Source organism: Pseudophryne corroboree, chromosome 3 (assembly GCF_028390025.1).
Source record: "Pseudophryne corroboree isolate aPseCor3 chromosome 3, aPseCor3.hap2, whole genome shotgun sequence".
Lineage (NCBI taxonomy): Eukaryota > Metazoa > Chordata > Amphibia > Anura > Myobatrachidae > Pseudophryne > Pseudophryne corroboree.
In genome coordinates this window covers 519,757,791-519,781,738 of record NC_086446.1, presented here as the reverse complement: position 1 = coordinate 519,781,738, position 23,948 = coordinate 519,757,791, and the positions used below count along the sequence as shown (strand labels likewise).

At 41.3% G+C, this 23,948-nt stretch overlaps 1 protein-coding gene across 1 annotated transcript in view; it reads left to right on the top strand.

The window, feature by feature from the left end:
* The window catches only part of AATK (apoptosis associated tyrosine kinase), a 299,299-nt gene that overhangs the window by 218,225 nt on the left and 57,126 nt on the right, over window positions 1-23,948 (top strand). Inside the window, 2 exon segments of the mRNA XM_063961095.1 lie at window positions 125-209; window positions 10,473-10,594. Of these exon segments, the coding sequence (XP_063817165.1) occupies window positions 125-209; window positions 10,473-10,594 (207 nt within the window).

Sequence of the window (23,948 nt, the reverse complement as noted above, 5' to 3'; positions counted from 1 at the left end):
CCAGGTGCACTATATTGCATCATGCATTTTGGAAGTTTTTTACAATGCAATGTACTGTACAAAAGAAAAATCCCACACTCCCTGCAGTCTATCTAATGGTGCTTATCTCCCGTCTAATACGTAGTGACCTCGCTCTGCGGAACTGCCTCTTGGCTGCTGACTTGACAGTGAAAATTGGAGACTATGGACTGGCACATTCCAAGTACCGGGTAAGCAAAGATCTTCTAGAGTAGGAGGAAGTTTTGGTGTGAAGTGGTGCTGAATCTCTCCATTAGATATATGAAACATGGGTTTTAATGGTCTTTTATTCATCAGGAAAATGGCTATAACACTGCAAATTGCTCCTTTTTATTTGCCTCTTTTTTTTTTTTTTTTTTGCCTTTTTCCTAACTGAAGCAGGCGCTCAGTGCCTAGTTGAGGGTATAAAGATGTGCTCCGAAGAGAGTAAGAGAGGATTCAAATTCATTTACTAAATTGACATTGGGCAGATGTCACTCTGGGGTCATGCCAACCATGAGGTGCCTGATAATGGAGTGTAGCGTAGCCTCTTGGCCTCCATGTGGAGGATGCTTGTAGCAGATAGCTACTGTGGTGCATTGCAGTGATCAGCATTTAGGGCCTTATTCAGATCTGATCGCAGCAGCAAATTTGGTAGCTAATGGGCAGAACCATGTTGCACTACAGGGGGGCAGATATAATCTTTGCAGAGAGAGTTAGATTTGGGTGGGTTATTTTGTTTATGTGCAGAGTAGATACTGGATGCTTTATTTTTACACTGCAATTTAGATTTCAGTTTGAACACACCCCACCCAAATCTAACTCTCTCTGCACATGTTATATCTGCCCCCCCCCCCCCCCCCACCACCACCCACCACCCGCAGTGCGCAAGGTTTTGGCCATTAGCTAACAAATTCGCTGCTGCGATCAGAGCTGAATTAGGCCTTTAATCATCTCCATATACTAAAGCAGGGGTGGGGAAGCTTTGGCCCTCCAGCTGTTGTTGAACTACACATACCAGCATGCCTTACTACAGTTTTGTTATTTTGCCATGCTAAAACTGTTGCAGGACATGCTGGGATGTGTAGTTCAACAACAGCTGGAGGGCCGAAGGTTCCCCATCCCTGTACTAAAGGAAGAGGCTATCAGAGACCGTTTGTAAGGCAGGTCCATGGGTAACTTTGCAAAAGAAGATGGTTTTGCCCATCAACATTTACCCGTGAAGGTTTTCCAAGATAGGTCAAGGGCCCTCATTCCGAGTTGTTCGCTCGCTAGCTGCTTTTAGCAGCCGTGCAAACGCTAAGCCGCCGCCCTCTGGGAGTGTATCTTAGCTTAGCAGAAGTGCGAACGAAAGGATTGCGTCACTGCTACAAAAAAAGATTGTGCAGTTTCTGAGCAGCTCGAGACCTACTCCTAGCTTGCGATCACTTCAGACTATTTATTTCCTGTTTTGACATCACAAACACGCCCTGCTTTCGGCCAGCCATGCCTACGTTTCCCCAGCCACTCCTGCGTTTTTATCTGGCACGCCTGCGTTTTTACACACACTCCCCGAAAACGGTCAGTTACCTCCCAGAAACACCCACTTCCTGTCAATCACTCTGCGGCCAGCAGTGCGACTGAAAAGCGTCGCTAGAGCTTGTGTAAAACTGCATCGGCTTTTGTGAAAGTACGTCGCGCGTGCACATTGAGCCGCATGTGCAGAAGTGCCGATTTTTAGCCTGATCGCTGCGCTGCGAACAACGGCAGCTAGCGATCAACTCGGAATGAGGGCCAAGGTGTGGTAGCTATGCCAGAACATGTCTCTAGCAGTATTATACTCTGCCCTGTATCTGTTTCTATCCAGCTTTGGTGCTCTGTAAATGGCTCAGAGAGACCGGTAATGAGTCACCTGATCTCTACATGACACCATCACTGTGGCGCGGTGCAGAGTACGCTGTGCAAGTCTGTTCTTTGCAACATTTAACCTAGCTACGGTACATTCACCCATGACAGGTGAGCAGATGCACACCAGACACTATAGGCATTATAACAATTAAGTATTTCCCCCTTTGATGCTTTTCTGATGGAAAGTCATTCGCTACATAGAGAAGATATAAACCACTCAAATTGAAATTAAAGGACAATAAACTTCAAACTGAAGTCACATTATATAAAAAGTAATTAGCTTTTACAACTATATACATATGTATATCTAAGTGTCTCAGCCGTTTACTGGAAAATTAAGTTGTCCACCTGTCACATCATTAACAGTTTCCAGGAAACACTTAACAATCGCTGATGTCACTGGGGCATGATTAGATGGCAGCGTTTATACCGATGCCTTCGTCTATAGGAAGAATATTACAATCATTTTATTTATATAGCGCTCTCTCTTCAAGGCGCTTTACAGACATCAAAAACAATTCACATAATTCAGAAGATTTAAGTAATACAGCAATGGACAACCACACAGAAATAAAAAGAAAACCTTGAGCACACAGTAAGCATAATGCAGGATTGGTGTAGGCATTTTGGGTAACAACTTCCAAGGGTTGTGTATTCCACCCTCACAGGTACCGGATGAGGCAGCCATCTTGGTAAGGATTACCCTGGGTGCAATAGTCTACTCCTAGAAGAGATGACACAAAATGGGGAGATTGTAATATCTTAACGCTCAGAGTAGGTCCCAACAAAACCATCAGGTCCATGTATTTTTCATCCCATCCACTAATGTACCAGATGAGGCAGCCATGTTGGGCGCATTACGAAGGTTACACTGTGGGAGGTGAGCCATATAAGGGCTCAATGCATACATAGGAAAACTGACACTTGTGTAGTAGTAGTTGTAGTAGTATGGAAAGATCCACATGAAGAATATCTTGCTCGAGGAGGAACCATCTGAGACCACCATCTGGGGTGCACTATGTAGGTCACACTGGCAGGGTGTGCAAAACTGGAGGTACACATTACACATGGCACACTGTAGGGTGGAAGAGAGAGAAAAAAACAAAAAAACAAACATGTTAGGAAAACATTTGCAGATTACCAACGGAAGGGGAAAAATTAGAACAGCATTAGTTTGATAAAACTATGAATGTTCTGTTCTCATGGGAGCAGGACGGTGGGTATGAGAATGTGGGGAGCACACTGAAGTCCGCTGGAAAGGTCCCTGCTGAGCCTGGTCCTGGTGCTCTCCCCCCATAGCTCCCTGCTTATGTTAAGGGTTAGGCCTGGGTCTAGACATGATGTTCTCAGCCGCAGGGGTGCTAAGCCTGGTCCTGGAGGTCTCATTGCAGAGGTGTGGAGAGGCCACATAATGATCACTGAGCTTTGTGGTTGTAAGGCAGTCCTTCTGTAATAATGTTGGTTCGTTGTTTGCCTTCTGTTTTCCTTCAGTTTAACGCCAGTATAACGCTGATATTAATTTTAAGATGCCACTTTATAACTAGTCACTTCATATACTAGGCACTGTAGCGTCCAAAAGGACTGCTGTCCTAACCTATACTATATAAATAGGACATAAAGGCCCTGATGAAGCACCCCCAGGGCCTGTCTTACATTAGGCCACAATTATGCCATAAATGTTGCAAAACAAAATATGAATGAATGTATTCTGATCTGGCCACAGTAAACCTCAATTAACGATTATAGCTATATTTGTAAAGTTTTTGAAATAAGAAAGAGGACTTTTTTTATTTCTTTATAGTGCGTACACCAGTAAGTAAATAAGTAACCAGCACCAGTGTTCTCTATCTAGTTACCACTAAAGATGTGAGAGACCTCTGCAAAAGTTGATTTTAGCACCATCTGTGCCAGGCTGGGCTGATGACACTGTAACAGGGAGATGCACTGTGACGCTTCATCTTGTCATAATGCGATGCACTGGAGATCTTACTCGCACCACTTAAGTGGTAGATGTAGGGATAGTAGTGTATAGCCAAATGAAAAATAGTTTTGGAACTAAAGTCCCTGCAAGACCTGGCAGTCATTGACTGCAGTTACAGATGCCAACATGCAGGGCCATAACTAGGGGTGTACGAGCAGTATCGTTTTAGCCCCATGACACCTGCATGTGGCTTGTTCGTAAGTTGGCTGTAACAGCACACTACAGTCCGTAGCGCTACTACAGAGCTGCCTGTAACATCCAAGGAATACTCCTGCCAGGCAGCTTGGGTAGTGCTTTACTTCCCAGAGCCAGTGGCTCCTGAAAAAACCCTAGTTTACTTCTGGATATTATATATATATATATATATATATATATATATATATATATGTATATATATACATATACACACACACACACACACACACACATATATATATATGTACAATAAAGGTGTATAATGAGCGCTTAAAACCTAAACCGTTTACAATAAATACATAAAAATTCGTGCATAACCATTCACGTTAATTCCAAACAGCACTCCCACGTGTAGGGGCTGCAGTATAGACTCTCTTATTGACTCGTATTTCGCTGAGTCACAATTACAAATGTTCAAATAGGAATAAAGTCTCTGCGCCTTCAGTGCTTGGGTATGGAAACTTCCATCTGTGTATAACCAAAATGATATTTATATGCGTACCGGAAGTATGATCAAATTGTGCCTGTAGTGGTATCTTTAATTGGTCATCTCCCCTTGTCTTCTTACTCCATGTGTAAACGCCCTCAGCGGGGTGTTGAACCACAATTTACATAGGCAGAGAGGGAAGATGTGTCAGCAAGAATGCTCTTACTGTTATAAAGTGACTCGTGCCATAATTGTGCCAAAAAAAATGTTTTTTTTATATATAAAGTGCTCTGTGCCTATAGTGTTTCTATAAACCACTATATTTCTTGTGATTTCTAATATAGATAATCAGAATCACACCCCAGTGGCTAAAAAAATAATAAAATAATAAAAGGAAGGTAATGACTCACTCCTTTTAAGAATGCTGCTCCTATGAGGCGATCATTGACCTAGTCTGGTACCTCTATAGAGAAAGTTTTTTTCTCATGGAAAAAAACAAAGAAGGAAAAAAGAGGGAACTAATAGTGTGATATAGTTTTTCAAAGTTTTAATCACACACATACATAAGCAATGGAATCGTACAATTTAAAAATCAATAATAGGCTTATCTGTTATACAAGTAGTTGGAGAGGTAGTGGAAGCTGGCCCAACGCGTTTCGTCCCTTTAACAGCTTTCTTGGGACTTCCTCAGGGGTTGTAGTGCATTTCCCTGCATTCCCATGCTCTTTTATACCCTATCTAATCCTCTGGACCTCACTTCCGGTCACTCGCGACCGGAAGTGGCCCGTGCGCATGCTCAAATACATTCCTGTATTAAAGTTACTTCTGTGTGCGCGCCGGGAAACTACATTTCCCGTAGTGCTTTGCGCCATACCGGAAGTACTATTCTCTAATTTGTAGAGGAGTAACGCGTGACCGGAAGTGGTCACTCGAGTGCAGACACTGTGTCCTTACAATGTTATCGTCCTGTGTGCGTGCCAGGGAACTACATTTCCCATGGTGCCTCACACTGCATACACAATGCTAGTGGCCTATTCGTAACACGTGACCAGGAACAGATATTGGAATGTAAACACTGGATAATCACAGTGTTAGTGATTAGTTAGAGCAAAGAGATTAAAGCCCTAATATGTTAGAGGTGTAAATGAAGTAAATATACACCTAGTTGGTGTTATGTACTCCTCCTTTTTTGTATTTAAATAATGCTATGCTTCTATTATTATGATTGGCTGTAACCATGACAACCCGTTTTTTGTTGGTATAATGACATATGGGGAATGCATGGAAAATACATATTTGAAAACATATTATACCATAATAATCTCGTAAAACATAATTTAAAACATGATATAACGACTAAGATGATTTCATACGGTATTAAAAACATTAATCCAATACATATAAATACATGCATAAAATATTATAATCTGTGGGTAAAATTTAGGACCATTTAAATATAAATTCAGTATTATAATAAAATATATATAAAATATGTAAACAATATGTATATAAATGTCCCACTGTTTTTTAAAAAATGAGGGCTGGTATAAACGAAAGAGGATAAGAAAAATGAGGTATATAATGCTGAGAGGCTTATGAATAAGGAGATAATATTTATATGTACATTTTTGTGTCCATCGACAAAAAACCAAGAACCGCCAGTACTATATTTGTGTCACAGTGCACAGTTTCCGACGTTCCCTAGTTCAAAGTCTGAACCAATGTTACTATATACTTTTTTCATATGAGTCAGTTTTTATTCCTATGTCTTATAAAAAAGGTGCTAATTCATAATATTCATTAAGACCTGTAGGAGTTAATGTGTTTAATTGATATATCCAATACATCTCTCTTTTAGCTAATTTGTTGTCACGATCTCCTCCTCTATCACCCAGAACCACATGCTCTATGGCTTTAAATCTCACATCATCTGGATTTGCATTATGATATTTGTTGAAGTGTCTTGGTACTGAATGATTGTCCATCCGGTTTTTTATAGCTCTGATATGTTCCTGTATTCTCAGTCGTACGGGTCTCTTTGTTTTCCCTATATATTTGAAGCCGCAGGAGCATTCCAACATATACACCACATAAGTGCTTGAGCAATTCATCAGATCTTTGATCTTATAGGACTTAGACAGATCCATATTGCTGAATTGTTTGCCATCCTTGTGTGTATATTTGCAAATACAGCAATGGGTACATTTGTAGAAGCCAGTAGTTTTCATCCAGGAGTCTGTATTCTCCATGCGGATCGGTTTTAACATACTCGGAGCCAGTATTTCCTTTAGGTTTTTTGCTTTTCTATAGATTATTCTTGGATGTAGAGGAAGTACCGGGTTCAACACTGCATCCGTCCGTAAAATATTCCAATGTTTATTTATGGCTTTCTTGAGAATTCTTTCTCCACTATTATATGTGGTGATGAAGTTGAAATTTTGGTTTCCCAAGTCTTCCTTGTTTTTATAAGTAAGCAGATCTTCACGTTTCACTTCACGGGTTTTTAATTTTGCTGCTTCAATCACAGATGTTGGATAGCCCCTATCTTCAAATCTGGTAGCGTATGTTGTCATTTGTTGTTGGAATTCTTCCTCCTTCTTACAGTTTCTTTTAAGTCTGCAAAATTGGGAATAAGGAATATTTGTTTTCCATTTCTTCTGGTGGCTGCTTTTAAAGTGAAGGTAGCTATTTCTGTCTACTTCCTTTATGTAATTCCTTGAGAATACTGTACCTTCTTCTGCTATCAGTACCAAGTCCAGATATTCAATCTCCTTTTTATGTACTTTGAAAGTGAAAGACAAATTGAGGTCATTCGCTGCGATGTAATCCATAAACTCCAATAAGAGAGACTCCTCTCCCTTCCAGATTATTATAATATCGTCTATGTATCTACGATACAGGATAATATTCTCCTTGAACCTGTTGTTGTTATATACATAACTCATTTCCCAACATCCCATGTGCAAATTCGCAAAGCTGGGCGCGAAAACTGTCCCCATTGCGGTCCCGCATATCTGGAGGTAAAAGTCACTCAGGAATTTAAAATAGTTATGTGTTAATATAAAAAGAATAAGGTCACAGATAAAATTCTTATGTTCCTCACTTAGTTCAGGATCCTGTAGTAAGAATTCTCTGCAGGAGGCTATGCCTTGATGATGTATTATGGAGGTGTAAAGAGATTGGACGTCGATAGTCACCCAGAGATAGTCGTCCTGCCACTCAAAATTTTCTAGACATTGGAGAATTGCTGTGGTGTCTTTCACATGTGATTCAAGTTTTACCACATATTTATTGAGAAAAATTTCCACATATTCAGAAACATTTGCGGTCACAGAATCTATTCCTGCTACTATGGGGCGGCCGGGTGGATTCTTGAGACTTTTGTGGATTTTGGGGAGGCAATAAAAAATGGGTATTGTGGGATTGGTATTCAGCATACCACTAAAGATGTGAGAGACCTCTGCAAAAGTTGATTTTAGCACCATCTGTGCCAGGCTGGGCTGATGACACTGTAACAGGGAGATGCACTGTGACGCTTCTTCTTGTCATAATGCGATGCACTGGAGATCTTACTCGCACCACTTAAGTGGTAGATGTAGGGATAGTAGTGTATAGCCAAATGAAAAATAGTTTTGGAACTAAAGTCCCTGCAAGACCTGGCAGTCATTGACTGCAGTTACAGATGCCAACATGCAGGGCCATAACTAGGGGTGTACGAGCAGTATCGTTTTAGCCCCATGACACCTGCATGTGGCTTGTTCGTACGTTGGCTGTAACAGCACACTACAGTCCGTAGCGCTACTACAGAGCTGCCTGTAACATCCAAGGAATACTCCTGCCAGGCAGCTTGGGTAGTGCTTTACTTCCCAGAGCCAGTGGCTCCTGAAAAAACCCTAGTTTACTTCTGGATATTATATATATATATATATATATATATATATATATATATATACACATATATACACACACACACACACACACACACACACGGGGTGATGAGACATGATACTGGCTGCACTGCTATACAAATGAATTACCTTAGTTGACCCCAAGTGGTCAATACGTGAACAGTTATTCATAGCAACTTGCATGAACTTGCTTGAGCGTAGGAAAACTGTTCTGATTTGGCTGTTTGTGTATTGACCTCTTGAGGATTGTTCTCTTTATGATGATTTTATTTGTAATTTGTTTTGGAAGGTTCCCCAGGTATTTAGAATAGGGGAATGGTACATGAGGTGTTCAGGTAACTAGACCACATCAGGGCATGCTACACTAACTCTGCTATATCCTTCTGCATTTGCTGTCCCAAACCAAGTTATGTTCAAGCTTTGCCTGCGCAGAACCTGTGTACCACAACACCACAAGATCTTTGACATCTGTGTGCATATATGGTCCAACTAGTGCAGGTCAAGGCATTCACCATTGGAGAGGTGGAAATGTATGACTTTGCAAAACTAACAGTCTGTCTCTTTTGACATGTCATTTATGTGTATTTGAAGCTTTGTGTTGCATAGAAATGCGCTGCCCAGCCAACTCACAGCTGCAAATTGTACCCTGTTAAAAGTAAGGGGACAAGACCCAATTCCTGACCACTTCTGAATTGCTACAAAAATGCAGTCCTTTTCCGGAATGAAAGTGTCCATGCATGTCTACAGGGCACCACCTTCATTCCTTATTTCATTTTCTGAAGATGAATGAAATGAAATATCGGTTTTGCACAGTTTCATAACGCTAGGTGTAAATTCACTTACTCCGTAACTACCGTGGAGTGCCTATCACTCCATCCAGCAATCCTTATTGTCAATGTCTGCTTCTAGCAATTTGCCATCTTGTATAGGCGCAAAGTAAGGAGTGGTCCCTGCTTCATAAGTGACCAATTTACTCTGTCCATGAATTTCTACAAACACATCACTGATATTATACTTTTATTTTTTAATCTAGGAGACCACTTGCATACAGTGAGGGCACAATACAAACGAACTGGAACAGTAGATACACCTTGTTAGCATAGCATTTTAGGTTTTCTTGTCATAGAAACAGTTTTATGGCAGAGAAGAACCACTTGGCCCATCTAGTCTACCCTAAACACATGTACACACGCAGACACTTGGGTTAATTTTTTGTTGGGAGCCAGCTAACCTACTAGTTTATTTTTGAATTGTGGTAAAAAACCCAGAGGAAACCCACGCAAGCAATGAGAGAACATAAAATCTCCACACAGTTAGGGCCATGGTGGGAATGGAACCCATAACATCCGTGCAACATTCTGTCCTAGACACAACATAAATGAAATATACAGATAAAGGGAGAATTTGCAGGTTTGCATGTCGATAATTTTGTATTTTACCTATACAATTCCTCTGTACAATACCATACCAGTATCTGACGGGGCATGCTGGGTGTTGTAGTTCTACAACAAAGAATTGTGATGAATTCATCCCTGCATACATTAGATTGGTTTATAGTCATGTTTTGCAATTTGCCATTTGTTAATTTGTGCACAATACTGTTTTCAATGTTATTTTTAAACTGATGTTTCCTCTATTTTTGTACTGAAAAGAACTTGCTGCAGACACGGGCAGCCAGGGACTGGGGCAGCTCCACAGCATCCGTTGTCTTGTTGTTGTGGAGCTGCATGTATGACATGACAGTACTGGGACGGCTGTCTTGTCCTAGCACTCAGACACTGTTCCTGTAACCCAGCACCTGGCACTCTGCCCGCAGTCCCCAGCCTGTGCCAGAGAGGAGGCACTCCGCTGCTGGCCGGATTATAAGGGAGGGGAGTAGGCACTCTCCCATCTCAGAGCACGTCTCTGCCTCAAGGGGGAGGAGGGGACTTCGCTGTAACCTCTCTCCGTCAGGGTGAGTCAGACGTCTGCTGATCCTCAGTGAGGGTGGGGGCGAGGAGGAGGAGGAAGCAGCAGCAGCAGCAGCAACAAATCTTGAAAGTGTGTCTGAGCGGGCAGCTGTGCTTGTACCTTGCAGGATGACTACCTACTGACGTCCGACCAGCTGTGGGTTCCTCTGCGGTGGATTGCACCGGAGCTCATTGATGAAGTACATGGGAACTTGCTGGTGGTTGATCAGACTAAGGCCAGTAACATCTGGTAGGAAGCTATCTTTGACACCCTCTCCTATATGTCACCAATGTAACAGTTGCTCTCATTGCCTTGGCCTGGGTGGAGCCCCTGCCTACCCATCCACAGTGATGACTGTATCTGTCTGTATCTCCACACACTTCCCTGTGTTTTCTTCTGTGGTGTTTACAAATAAGCCCTTATTGCAGGTGCAGAGCAGAGTGGAGTATGGAACAAGGGTGTGGCACTTGTAAATAATACTTTCTGGCCAATGGCTTTGTAGAAGGAAAAAACAAACACTCAATTATTTAGGCAGACTGACAGAACTGTATAACACACCAGCAATGCAACAAAAATGACCGTAAATGTCATTTTCATTCACGTGCCACTTAGGTTCTGTGTGTAGCGCAGGTGTATAATTACTGTACAGAACAACACACGGGGTAGAAAACAAACACTACACTAACCCTAAACTGGAACACAAACATATATGAAATATGCAAAAGTTTCTGCACTATATCATGACCAAAGATGGTTCTGGAGCAGTGGTTCTGATCATAGGAGGGAAATAGTTTTCCTTCAATACAACAACTTCCTATCAGTAACCCACCTGATGGGCATTGCTTCTACAACAGTGTGCACTGACTGGGTAGCAAATGTAAATGCAATGGGGAAAAGTTTAAGTCGTGTTGAGACACAAGAATACTTAAGTGTGTATGTTTGTATATATAAACATATATATAAATATAGTTATTTATTTTTATAATATGGGGTGCCTTGGATTGGTGGTCCAGGACCAATTCAACTTATGGTAAATGTAATAGGCAAAACCATTGCTTGTGGCTGCCAGTCATTAAATATGTGGACAAGCAGAAGTGAATCCTGTCCCTCACCACACAACTGAATCTAAGGATGACGTATAAACACAATTTACTTACTTTAATATTTTTCGCTAAATTTCTCAGTCAGAAACCTTGGGCGCAGGGGTCCCGTGAAAAAAATTCTGATGCTGTAGTGCGCCGTGATTCAAAAAAGTTTGGGAGCCACTGATACATAATACAGCCTTCATAGCATTTCATGTGAAAGTCACGGTTTTGGATAAAAATAATGAGCAGAGTTACAAATGCTACAAAGCATTAGTAAATGCGGAACATTATTGTGGGGACACATTAACATCATATTTGGGTGTTCAAACTGTTTTAGCTGCCCATGGGTGGAGTACAGTGGATTCCTTGCTGGGTATGAATTAGCAGTGTTGGTGTCCTGCTCTTGCAGCAATATGCAAAATTGAGATCTAGTTTGGCTGAATAATGTTATGGAAATAAGGTAAAGGAACAGAAAGGGAGCATTTACATCTCCCCACAAATGGATGTCTGCACATCCGGATATTTTTAAATGGTATATTAAAGTGGTAGAAAGTTGTTGGCTTTGAAGTGACCTTTCAGTTTTCCCTCCGTGTGCTTTTGCAGGTTTATCCACAAAACAGCAAAACTAGGCCAGATTAATATTACAGGGGCTGTCTAGTGATTAATCCAAGCACCTGTGTATTCATTATTACAGGTTGAGTATTCCATATCCAAAATGCTTGGGACCAGACGTGTTTTTGGTATCTGATTTTCCCTATTTTGGAATATTTGCATACCATAATAAGATATGGCGATGGGACCTAAGACTAAGCACAGAATGCATTTATGTTTCAAATACACCTTGGCCCTCATTCGGAGTTGATCGCTAGCTGCTGATGTTTGTTGCGTAGCAATCATTTTAAAAAATGGCAAAACTACGCATGCGTATGGGCCCAATGCGCACGCAGGGCGTACGGGTACAAAGCATCGTTGTTTTGCACTGCTTTTAGCGATGATTCCATTCGCACAGCCGATTGTAAGGAGATTTACAGGAAGTGGGAGTTTATGGGTGTCAACTGACCGTTTTCTGGGTGTGTTTGGAAAAACGCAGGCATTTGCAGGGCGGGTATCTGACGTCAATTCCGGGACCTTCGTCGCAGCAATCATCGCACAGAATAAGTAACTACAGGGCTGGTCTTGTCTTGCACAAAATGTTTTTGTACCGCTCGGCTACACAGGCGTGCGCACTCTTGCAGAGCGAAAATACACTCCCCCCGTGGGTGGCGACTATGCATTTGCATGGCTGCTAAAAGTAGATGGCGAGCGATCAACTCTGAATGAGGGCCATTATACACACAGCCTGAAGGTAATTTTACCCATATATTTTTAATAACTTTGTGCATTAAACAGTTTGTGTACATACACACAATTCATTTGTTTCATATACACTTTATACACGCAGCCTGAAGGTCATTTAATACAACATTTTTAATAAATTTGTGTATTAAACAAAGTTTGTGTATGTCCGAAAACAAAGGTTTCACTATCTCGGTCTCACTAAAAAATAAATAAATCTGTATTTCGTAATACAGGTTGAATATCCCTTATCCAGAATTCAAAATAACAAATTTTTGGTTCCCCTACTGAGATAATGGTACAAATATATAATAAATATATCTATCTATATATATATATATATATATATATATGTATGTATATATATATATATATATATATGTGTGTGTGTGTGTGTGTGTATATATATATATATATATATATATATGTATATATATATATATATTACACATAATATATAATCTATATGTCATTATCTCAGTAGGGGACCCAAAAGTGTGGGATTTTGGATAAGGGATACTCAACCTGTATTTCTCGAACGTCCTAGTGGATGCTGGGGACTCCGTAAGGACCATGGGGAATAGACGGGCTCCGCAGGAGACTGGGCACTCTAAGAAAGATTTAGTACTACTGGTGTGCGCTGGCTCCTCCCTCTACGCCCCTCCCCCAGACCTCAGTTAGAATCTGTGCCCGGACAGAGCTGGGTGCATTTTAGTGAGCTTTCCTGAGCTTGCTAATAAGAAAGTATTTTAGTTAGGTTTTTTATTTTCAGAGAGCTTCTGCTGGCAACAGACTCTCTGCTACGTGGGACTGAGGGGAGAGAAGCAAACCTACTAACTGCGGCTAGGTTGCGCTTCTTAGGCTACTGGACACCATTAGCTCCAGAGGGATCGAACACAGGAACCTGACCTTGTCGTCCGTTCCCGGAGCCACGCCGCCGTCCCCCTCGCAGAGCCAGAAGTCAGAAGCCGGCGGGTTGAAGAAAGAAGACGTCAAAATCGGCGGCAGAAGACTCCTGTCTTCATATGAGGTAGCGCACAGCACTGCAGCTGTGCGCCATTGCGCCCACACTAACCCACACACTCCGGTCACTGTAGGGTGCAGGGGGGGGGGGGGGGGCGCCCTGGGCAGCAATTAAGTACCTCCTGGCAAAAGCAGCATATATACAGTTGGACACTGGTATATGCATGAGCCCCTGTCATTAATTTTACACAAAATCGCGGGACAGAAGCCCGCCGCTGAGGGGGCGGGGCCTTCTTCCTCAGCACTCACCAGCGCCATTTTCTCTCCACAGCTCCGCTGAGAGGAAGCTCCCCAGGCTCTCCCCTGCAGACTCACGGTAGAAAGGGTAAAAAGAGAGGGGGGGGCACATAAATTTAGCGCATTAATTATATATACAGCAGCTACTGGGTAAATACTAAGTTACTGTGTGATTCCTGGGTCATATAGCGCTGGGGTGTGTGCTGGCATACTCTCTCCCTGTCTCTCCAAAAGGCCTTGTGGGGGTCCTGTCCTCAAATAGAGCATCCCCTGTGTGTGTGGTGTGTCGGTACGCGTGTGTCGACATGTTTGACGAAGAGGGCTATGTGGAGGCAGAGCAAGTGCAGATGAATGACGTGTCTCCGCCGACGGCGCCGACACCTGATTGGATGGATATGTGGAAGGTGTTAAATGATAATGTAAACTCCTTACATAAAAGGTTGGATAAAGCTGATGCCTTGGGACAGTCGGGGTCTCAGCCCATGCCTGATCCTACAGCGCAGAGGCCGTCAGGGTCTCAGAAGCGCCCACTATCCAAAATTGTTGACACAGATATCGACACGGACTCTGACTCCAGTGTTGATGACGATGATGCAAAATTGCAGCCTAAAATGGCTAAAGCCATCCGCTACATGATTATAGCAATGAAGGATGTTTTGCACATATCAGAGGTAAACCCTGTCCCTGACAAGAGGGTTTATATGTATGGGGAGAAAAAGCAAGAAGTGACTTTTCCCCCTTCACATAAGTTAAATGAATTATGTGAAAAAGCGTGGGATTCCCCCGATAAGAAAGTGCTGATTTCTAAAAGGTTACTTATGGCGTACCCTTTCCCGCCAACTATTGATTTATGGAATCTTATTTATGAATATTAATATTCAATATAACATATATGGTTATTAATATATGGATATATTTAAATTAATATGCGTTATCATATATATCTGCAAATATATTATGTCAGGCTTACAAATTAATTGGCTGATAAATATATGCAGTCCTTATATATATATATATATATATATGACTTATGAAATTATGAAGTTAAGATTCCTTAAAGAGAGTTCAAGCTTGAATATTACCGCTCTTTTTATATGATTCTTTATTTACAGGCAGATCAAATCGTACAGAATAAGATATACACAGTAGTGATATATATACTAATTATAATTATATTAAGCTATGCTATGTTTCCTTCGTTACATAACATAAAACAACATGACATAAGTTTCACAAACAGTTTCAATTATTATCATATTTATACTTGCAAGTTAAAGATTGCCATCCCAAGAATCATTCCTTCTGCATGTTCTCCATGACTTCTCCTCCTGACTGACTTCCTTCCTTCTCCTTCTTCTTCTCCCTCTCCCTCTTCCTTCTAACTCCTAACTACAAGTCTGGTCCTTTTATCTCATATTTTACCAATTCAAACTATCATATTCTCATAGTTTCCAATGGAATAGGTAATTATAGGTTTGTCAGATTCCAAGGTGTAATAAAACAAACATTGAACTGGGCTGTCGTGTCCTGTTCACGGAGGCATGGTGTCATAAAAGTGTGGTGTCCACACTGCCTTAAGCAAGTATAGTATTGTAAAATCTGGAATGTCTTTTCATCCAAAGTTCTGTTGTATTGACAAGTTTTCCTGGGGTCGGTTACACAATGTTTTATCAATGGATGTGATCTCTTTTCATAGTAGTTAATTTATGCTCCCTAGCTTTTAACATTCACTGGACAATAGACAAACCAGTAGATTCTGATCTACTGTAAGCACACCTGTGAATTCCAATGACCAACAGAGCTCTGTCACATACCTATTATCATTTATGGCCTAATACCTTTTCTCTACAATGACTCTTGATCTTACTGTAACCTCTCTGGCCTTATTTATGACTAGAGCAGAATAAACCTGTTCCCTACACTATTTTATTACCATCTTGCAGTAAAACACAAATATACAGTATATCTATATAAACACATACACAAACCTAATCTCTTAAATCAGCTAAACATTACCTCATACATTCAAACTTATTTCATATCTATTCCTTACTATATATATCCACTATACTGTCCACTATGGTAACATCGCCTATTTATAATGAATTATATTTTGATTCAGACAACATCTATTGCCCTAATATTAGACTAAGTGCAGACAATTACCTATAAGGCAACAGTCGCCCCCTTGTGGCCATGAGAAATTATTTTGATTGGCCACACATTAAACTAGCGTAATTGCTTCCAAATACATTTCAAAATATTCCTTCAAACATAACTTTCGTTGTAACCATAATATATACCATAAGTGTAATAATAATAACCATTATGATTTTAAAAATCTCTAAAAATTCTTAGCTTACCTAACCTTATTCTACTTTTACTTTTAACTAAAGCAGACAAGACAGAGGTTTTTATTCAGTATTCATGAGGAAAACTAATTTCTACAGACATTTGGAATACCATAGCCCAATTGTAGACCTTTTTTTCTGTATCTGGATCAGTACGTTTGGACATTTTTGCTGTTCTTGGCTGTAGCAATTTACTGGGATAAGACTGTCATCTGCGTGGTTTGCTTGCAATTGGAGACGCCTTGCGTTTGCTTGCCATTTCGCTGTTTGAGGCAGAGGGCTGTGTACGTCGAGTGCTGTGTCTTGAACATTCAGTACTTGTGACGACCCTCAGTAATGGTCTTTAGCCTTGTGCGTCCTTTAAATGTTTTTCCAATGCCGCAGTTGTGACAAGTGTCCATATTGCTTTTGCACAAACAGGTTGTGATTTTGAATAGAACAGGCATATATGAAACAGTCTTTCTTTTTTTCTCTTTCTTTCTTTCTTTCTTTCTTTCTTTCTTTCTTTCTTTCTTTCTTTCTTTCTTTGCTTGTTAATAGTAGGTCTTAATTGTCTTCGGGCAATAGTACCACAAATGGCTGTGAGTAGTACACCTACTCTGTTCTGTATTTCCTCACTGAATAAATTACCATGCAGTCTTAAGTCTCCTTATTCTACCTTGAACCTATTTATACATCTCAATCTTAAATAACCCTATACCAGTTTAACCCATATAAAGGCGTTTTCTATCCTACCTATATTTTGACTAATAATTATTTAAAATGCTTTTGATGTGTATATAGTAACATCCTATCAATACAATAAATGAATACAATTTTGCTTCAAACAGATATTAAATATCATTTAGGAATGGTTTTGACTAAATCTAATTCCATCCAGTATTAGATATTTAATTACTTTTGAAGCTTTTACGAAGGAAGCATAGGTAGTATCTACTGTGTAATATAAAAAAAACATAAAATATTTACAAGGTATATAATACAATGATATAAAATAAATATATATATATATATATATATATATATATATCAGACAAATGTTTACATATATATTTGATTAAGGTATATGAAGGGATGAGACAGTTCTGTATAATCACAGTGATGAGATGTGCTGTACACTGTTGTGGGGGTGTACATGTAGTTTGAAAGACAAGTAATGATTACTTGTGATGAAAGGGTTAATGAAAACCTTCCCCTTTCTTGTGAAACTGGAAAACTCCTTGAGGATTTGTCCATATATCAGTCTTTAGGGATGCTATGTAGATTTTGCTGGATAGCAGCGATGAAAGGGTTAATGAAGACCTTTTCCCTTGTAAATTAGAGTCTTTTTGGAGTCTTGCACCATTCTGTATACAGGTTGCCAGGATTACTATGAATCAAACAAAAAGACATACAATGAATATCACAGATATTTATACAGTGATTTAACCTTCCGTGCTATGCATTCTGTCCTATCTGCTGCATGTTATCAGGTACAGAATTTACAAATGTGTCTTTAAAGATTGAATAACAAACAAACAATTGTTTCTGGCCTGTGCCAATCTTTCCTGTCACCTTGTGTGTCAATGGCAGCACAATTGTCGCTGCAGATATGATGCAGGTTTAATTTGGAAACTGTGGCTGTTGGAACATCAAAGCAAACAATGGCTACATTGGATCTAACAAGTAAAGGAATGATACTACCGTATTCACTTGTGACCATACTCCCTTGTGACGTAGCCTGGGCCCAGACTGTCTTCAACCATAGCGTTTGCTGCTTGGCATGGCTCCTTAGTCTGGAAGAATCTTGGAGCTTCTGAAAAAACCTACTTTTGTGGGGAGAGAAACTTGTTAGACTTTGCCAAATATGTATTGCAGGTCCCAGGGCTTTCTGTCTTTCCACACCTGTAATAAAATGGTTATGGCACCAGGGCATAAAAACATTTTCATCCTGGTGATCCTTTTTGTCATTGTTAATTGGTGTGTGGTTTGCAGAATGACACTCTGCATGTGGTCTCTCTGAGAGCATGCAAACATTTGCACCATCACTAGATGTTTCTGAGTGTTGTGTGGGGGTTACAAAAGTTTGGGAACCTTGTTTGTAAACATGCATTCCTGAATTAATTTTATGGATTTCCCCTTTAAACATGTTTCCAGGTGAATACATTTCAAGGTTTGCAACTCTGGTTGCCATGGGAGTTTTCACCATGGGGAACTTCTTCACCCCTGTGTGCACTGTACTGCAGCTATCAGTGTTTAAATCTGCTGACAATTCACCTTTGCCTAAGGGCATAACAAATTCTTCATTTACATTGGGAACTCTGAGAGTGTATTCAGCAGAATACTCATAATCTGAGTTACAATGATCTTCCCCTTTAGTAGAAACAGTATAGGGGACATCTCCTATTGCTGCTACCTCCTTTACATTAATGTGCTGTCTGATGATAGACACATCCTGCACATTGCTACTTTCTTCATTTACCAAAGAGGCTGTTCTGCTGGTGGTCTGTGTGACCATAGCAGACTCTGTGTGCTGCACATGGACAATGCTGTCCTGAGTCTCACCTACATCTACAATATTCTCCCTTGTACTTCCTTTTATCTCCTCCTGAGAGGTCATGACAGTTTGCTTACAATCTGCCAGGCTTTTTGCTTCTGCCCCAAACTTTTTCTGTTTATTTTTCTGTTTAAGGGACTTAAATAATGAATGCATTTTTGCATTAATGGTCAGGCACGCCTTACGAAGACGAGAACCTGATTCTTCTTTACATTTCTGTTTGGCTTCTAAAGCCGCAGTTCTGCGCATTTTTCTTAATGCTACAGAAAACTTTTGCATTTTTAACATTGCAATCATTTACAATGCTAAATTTTTATATTCCTTGTTTTTGTACTGACGGTATCCTCTCCTTAAGATTGACCGGTGTCTTAAGGTTAAACTCTAATACCTGGTACATTTATACATTTATTTGGAAATACTCATTTCCACTGTGCACATTTTCTATTCTAGGCCTTTAAATTCTTTATTCTCATTTGTAACCTATTCCACTGTGATCTTGTACTTTGCCAGCAGGCTTACAGCCATTGGTGCTGCTTCCTAATAGATATTATGTTAGTTAAAATAACGTATATTGCACTAACACATTTATCCTAGGTTATACAGAATACAAAATTGACATTACACAATGGTAATAAATTTTCATAGATACATCCCCACCGTGATTCTGCAGATTTGGTAGCCAGCTTATAGCATTTGCTACTCCTCATAAATATTATAAATCAGATAATCAGATTCAGTAATAACAAGTCCAATTCGTGGTCGCCAATATTGATTTATGGAATCTTATTTATGAATATTAATATTCAATATAACATATATGGTTATTAATATATGGATATATTTAAATTAATATGCGTTATCATATATATCTGCAAATATATTATGTCAGGCTTACAAATTAATTGGCTGATAAATATATGCAGTCCTTATATATATATATATATATATATATATGACTTATGAAATTATGAAGTTAAGATTCCTTAAAGAGAGTTCAAGCTTGAATATTACCGCTCTTTTTATATGATTCTTTATTTACAGGCAGATCAAATCGTACAGAATAAGATATACACAGTAGTGATATATATACTAATTATAATTATATTAAGCTATGCTATGTTTCCTTCGTTACATAACATAAAACAACATGACATAAGTTTCACAAACAGTTTCAATTATTATCATATTTATACTTGCAAGTTAAAGATTGCCATCCCAAGAATCATTCCTTCTGCATGTTCTCCATGACTTCTCCTCCTGACTGACTTCCTTCCTTCTCCTTCTTCTTCTCCCTCTCCCTCTTCCTTCTAACTCCTAACTACAAGTCTGGTCCTTTTATCTCATATTTTACCAATTCAAACTATCATATTCTCATAGTTTCCAATGGAATAGGTAATTATAGGTTTGTCAGATTCCAAGGTGTAATAAAACAAACATTGAACTGGGCTGTCGTGTCCTGTTCACGGAGGCATGGTGTCATAAAAGTGTGGTGTCCACACTGCCTTAAGCAAGTATAGTATTGTAAAATCTGGAATGTCTTTTCATCCAAAGTTCTGTTGTATTGACAAGTTTTCCTGGGGTCGGTTACACAATGTTTTATCAATGGATGTGATCTCTTTTCATAGTAGTTAATTTATGCTCCCTAGCTTTTAACATTCACTGGACAATAGACAAACCAGTAGATTCTGATCTACTGTAAGCACACCTGTGAATTCCAATGACCAACAGAGCTCTGTCACATACCTATTATCATTTATGGCCTAATACCTTTTCTCTACAATGACTCTTGATCTTACTGTAACCTCTCTGGCCTTATTTATGACTAGAGCAGAATAAACCTGTTCCCTACACTATTTTATTACCATCTTGCAGTAAAACACAAATATACAGTATATCTATATAAACACATACACAAACCTAATCTCTTAAATCAGCTAAACATTACCTCATACATTCAAACTTATTTCATATCTATTCCTTACTATATATATCCACTATACTGTCCACTATGGTAACATCGCCTATTTATAATGAATTATATTTTGATTCAGACAACATCTATTGCCCTAATATTAGACTAAGTGCAGACAATTACCTATAAGGCAACACAACGGACAAGATGCGCTGGGAATCCTCCCCTAGGGTAGATAAAGCTCTGACACGCTTATCTAAAAAGGTGGCCCTGCCGTCACAGGATACGGCCGTCCTAAAAGATCCTGCAGATAGGAAGCAGGAAAGTATCCTGAAGTCTGTTTATACACATTCAGGTACTCTACTGAGGCCGGCAATTGCGTCGGCCTGGATGTGTAGTGCTGTAGCAGCATGGACAGATAATCTGTCTGAGGAAATAGATACCTTAGACAAGGATACCATTTTACTGACCCTGGGGCATATAAAAGACGCTGTCCTAAATAAGAGGGATGCCCAGAGGGACATTTGCCTACTGGGCTCTAGAATAAATGCAATGTCAATTTCTGCCAGAAGGGTCCTGTGGACTCGGCAATGGACAGGTGATGCCGACTCCAAAAAGCACATGGAGGTGTTACCTAAAAGGGTGAGGAATTGTTTGGGGACGGTCTCTCGGACCTAGTTTCCACAGCTACGGCTGGGAAGTCAAATTTTTTGCCAATATTCCCTCACAGTCTAAGAAAGCACCGTATTACCAAATGCAGTCCTTTCGATCACAAAGAAGCAAGAAGGTCAGAGGTGCGTCCTTTCTTGCCAGAGGCAGGGGTAGAGGAAAGAAGCTGCACCATACAGCTAGTTCCCAGGAACAGAAGTCCTCCCCGTCTTCCACTAAATCCACCGCATGACGCTGGGGCTCCACAGGTGGAGCCAGGCTTGGTGGGGGCGCGTCTCCGAAATTTCAGCCATCAGTGGGTTCGCTCACAGGTGGATCCCTGGGCTATACAGATTGTGTCTCAGGGATACAAGCTGGAATTCGAAGTGATGCCCCCTCACCGTTACCTTAAGTCGGCCCTGCCAGCTTCCCCCATGGAACGGGAAGTAGTGTTAGCGGCAATTCACAAGTTATATCACCAGCAGGTGGTGGTAAAGGTTCCCCTCCTTCAACAGGGAAGGGGATACTATTCCACAATGTTTGTGGTACCGAAACCGGACGGTTCGGTCAGACCCATATTGAATTTAAAGTCCCTGAACATTTATCTGAAAATATTCAAGTTCAAAATGGAATCGCTCAGAGCGGTCATTGCAAGCCTGGAAGAGGGGGATTTTATGGTGTCTCTGGACATCAAGGATGCTTACTTGCTTGTCCCCATTTATCCACCTCATCAGGAGTACCTCAGATTTGTGGTACAGGACTGTCATTAACAATTCCAGACGTTGCCGTTTGGGCTCTCCACGGCACCGAGAATATTTACCAAGGTAATGGCGGAAATGATGGTGATCCTGAGAAAACAAGGAGTCACAGTTATCCCATACTTGGACGATCTCCTCATAAAGGCGAGGTCCAGAGAGCAGTTGCTGATCAGCGTAGCACACTCTCAGGAAGTGTTGCAGCAGCATGGCTGGATTCTGAATATCCCAAAGTCGCAGCTGATTCCTACGACGCGTCTGCCCTTTCTGGGCATGATTCTGGACACAGACCAGAAGAAGGTGTTTCTCCCGGCGGAGAAGGCTCAGGAGCTCGTGACTCTAGTCAGAGACCTCTTAAAACGAAACAGGTGTCGGTGCATCACTGCACGCGAGTCCTGGGAAAGATGGTGGCATCGTACGAAGCCATTCCCTTCGCCAGGTTCCATGCGAGGATCTTTCAGTGGGATCTGTTGGACAAGTGGTCCGGATCGCATCTTCAGATGCATCGGCTGATCACCCTGTCCCCGAGGGCCAGGGTGTCTCTTCTGTGGTGGCTACAGAGTGCTCACCTTCTCGAGGGCCGCAGGTTCGGCATACAGGACTGGGTCCTGGTGACCACGGATGCGAGCCTCCGAGGATGGGGGGCAGTCACTCAGGGAAGAAACTTCCAAGGGTTGTGGTCAAGTCAGGAGGCTTGTCTGCACATAAATATCCTGGAACTAAGGGCCATATACAACGCCCTGAGTCAAGCGGAGCCTCTGCTTTGCAACCAACCGGAGCTGATTCAGTCAGACAACATCACCGCAGTGGCTCATGTAAACCACCAGGGCGGCACAAGAAGCAGAGTGGCGATGGCGGAAGCCACCAGGATTCTTCGTTGGGCGGAGAATCACGTGCAAGCACTGTCAGCAGTGTTCATTCTGGGAGTGGACAACTGGGAAGCGGACTTCCTCAGCAGGCACGACCTCCACCCGGGAGAGTGGGGGCTTCATCACGAAGTCTTCACTCAGATTACAAATCGATGGGAACTGCCACAGGTGGACATGATGGCGTCCCGTCTCAACAAAAAGCTACTAAGGTATTGCGCCAGGTCAAGAGACCCTCAGGCGATAGCTGTGGACGCACTAGTGACACCGTGGGTGTTCCAGTCGGTCTATGTGTTTCCTCCTCTTCCTCTCATACCCAAGGTGCTGAGAATCGTAAGAAAAAGAGGAGTGAGAACAATACTCATTGTTCCGGATTGGCCAAGAAGGACTTGGTACCCGGAACTGCAAGAAATGCTCACAGAGGACCCATGGCCTCTGCCTCTCAGACAGGACCTGTTGCAACAGGGGCCCTGTCTGTTCCAAGACTTACCGCGGCTGCGTTTGACGGCATGGCGGTTGAACGCAGGATCCTAGCGGAAAAAGGCATTCCGGATGAAGTTATTCCTACGCTGATAAAGGCTAGGAAAGACGTGACCGCAAAACACTATCACCGTATATGGCAAAAATATGTTGCCTGGTGTGAGGCCAGGAAGGCCCCTACAGAGGAATTCCAGCTGGGCCGGTTCCTGCACTTCCTACAGTCTGGAGTGACTATGGGCTTGAAGTTGGGGTCCATAAAGGTCCAGATTTCGGCCCTATCCATTTTCTTTCAAAAGGAACTGGCTTCTCTTCCTGAAGTTCAGACGTTTGTTAAGGGAGTGCTGCATATTCAGCCCCCTTTTGTGCCACCAGTGG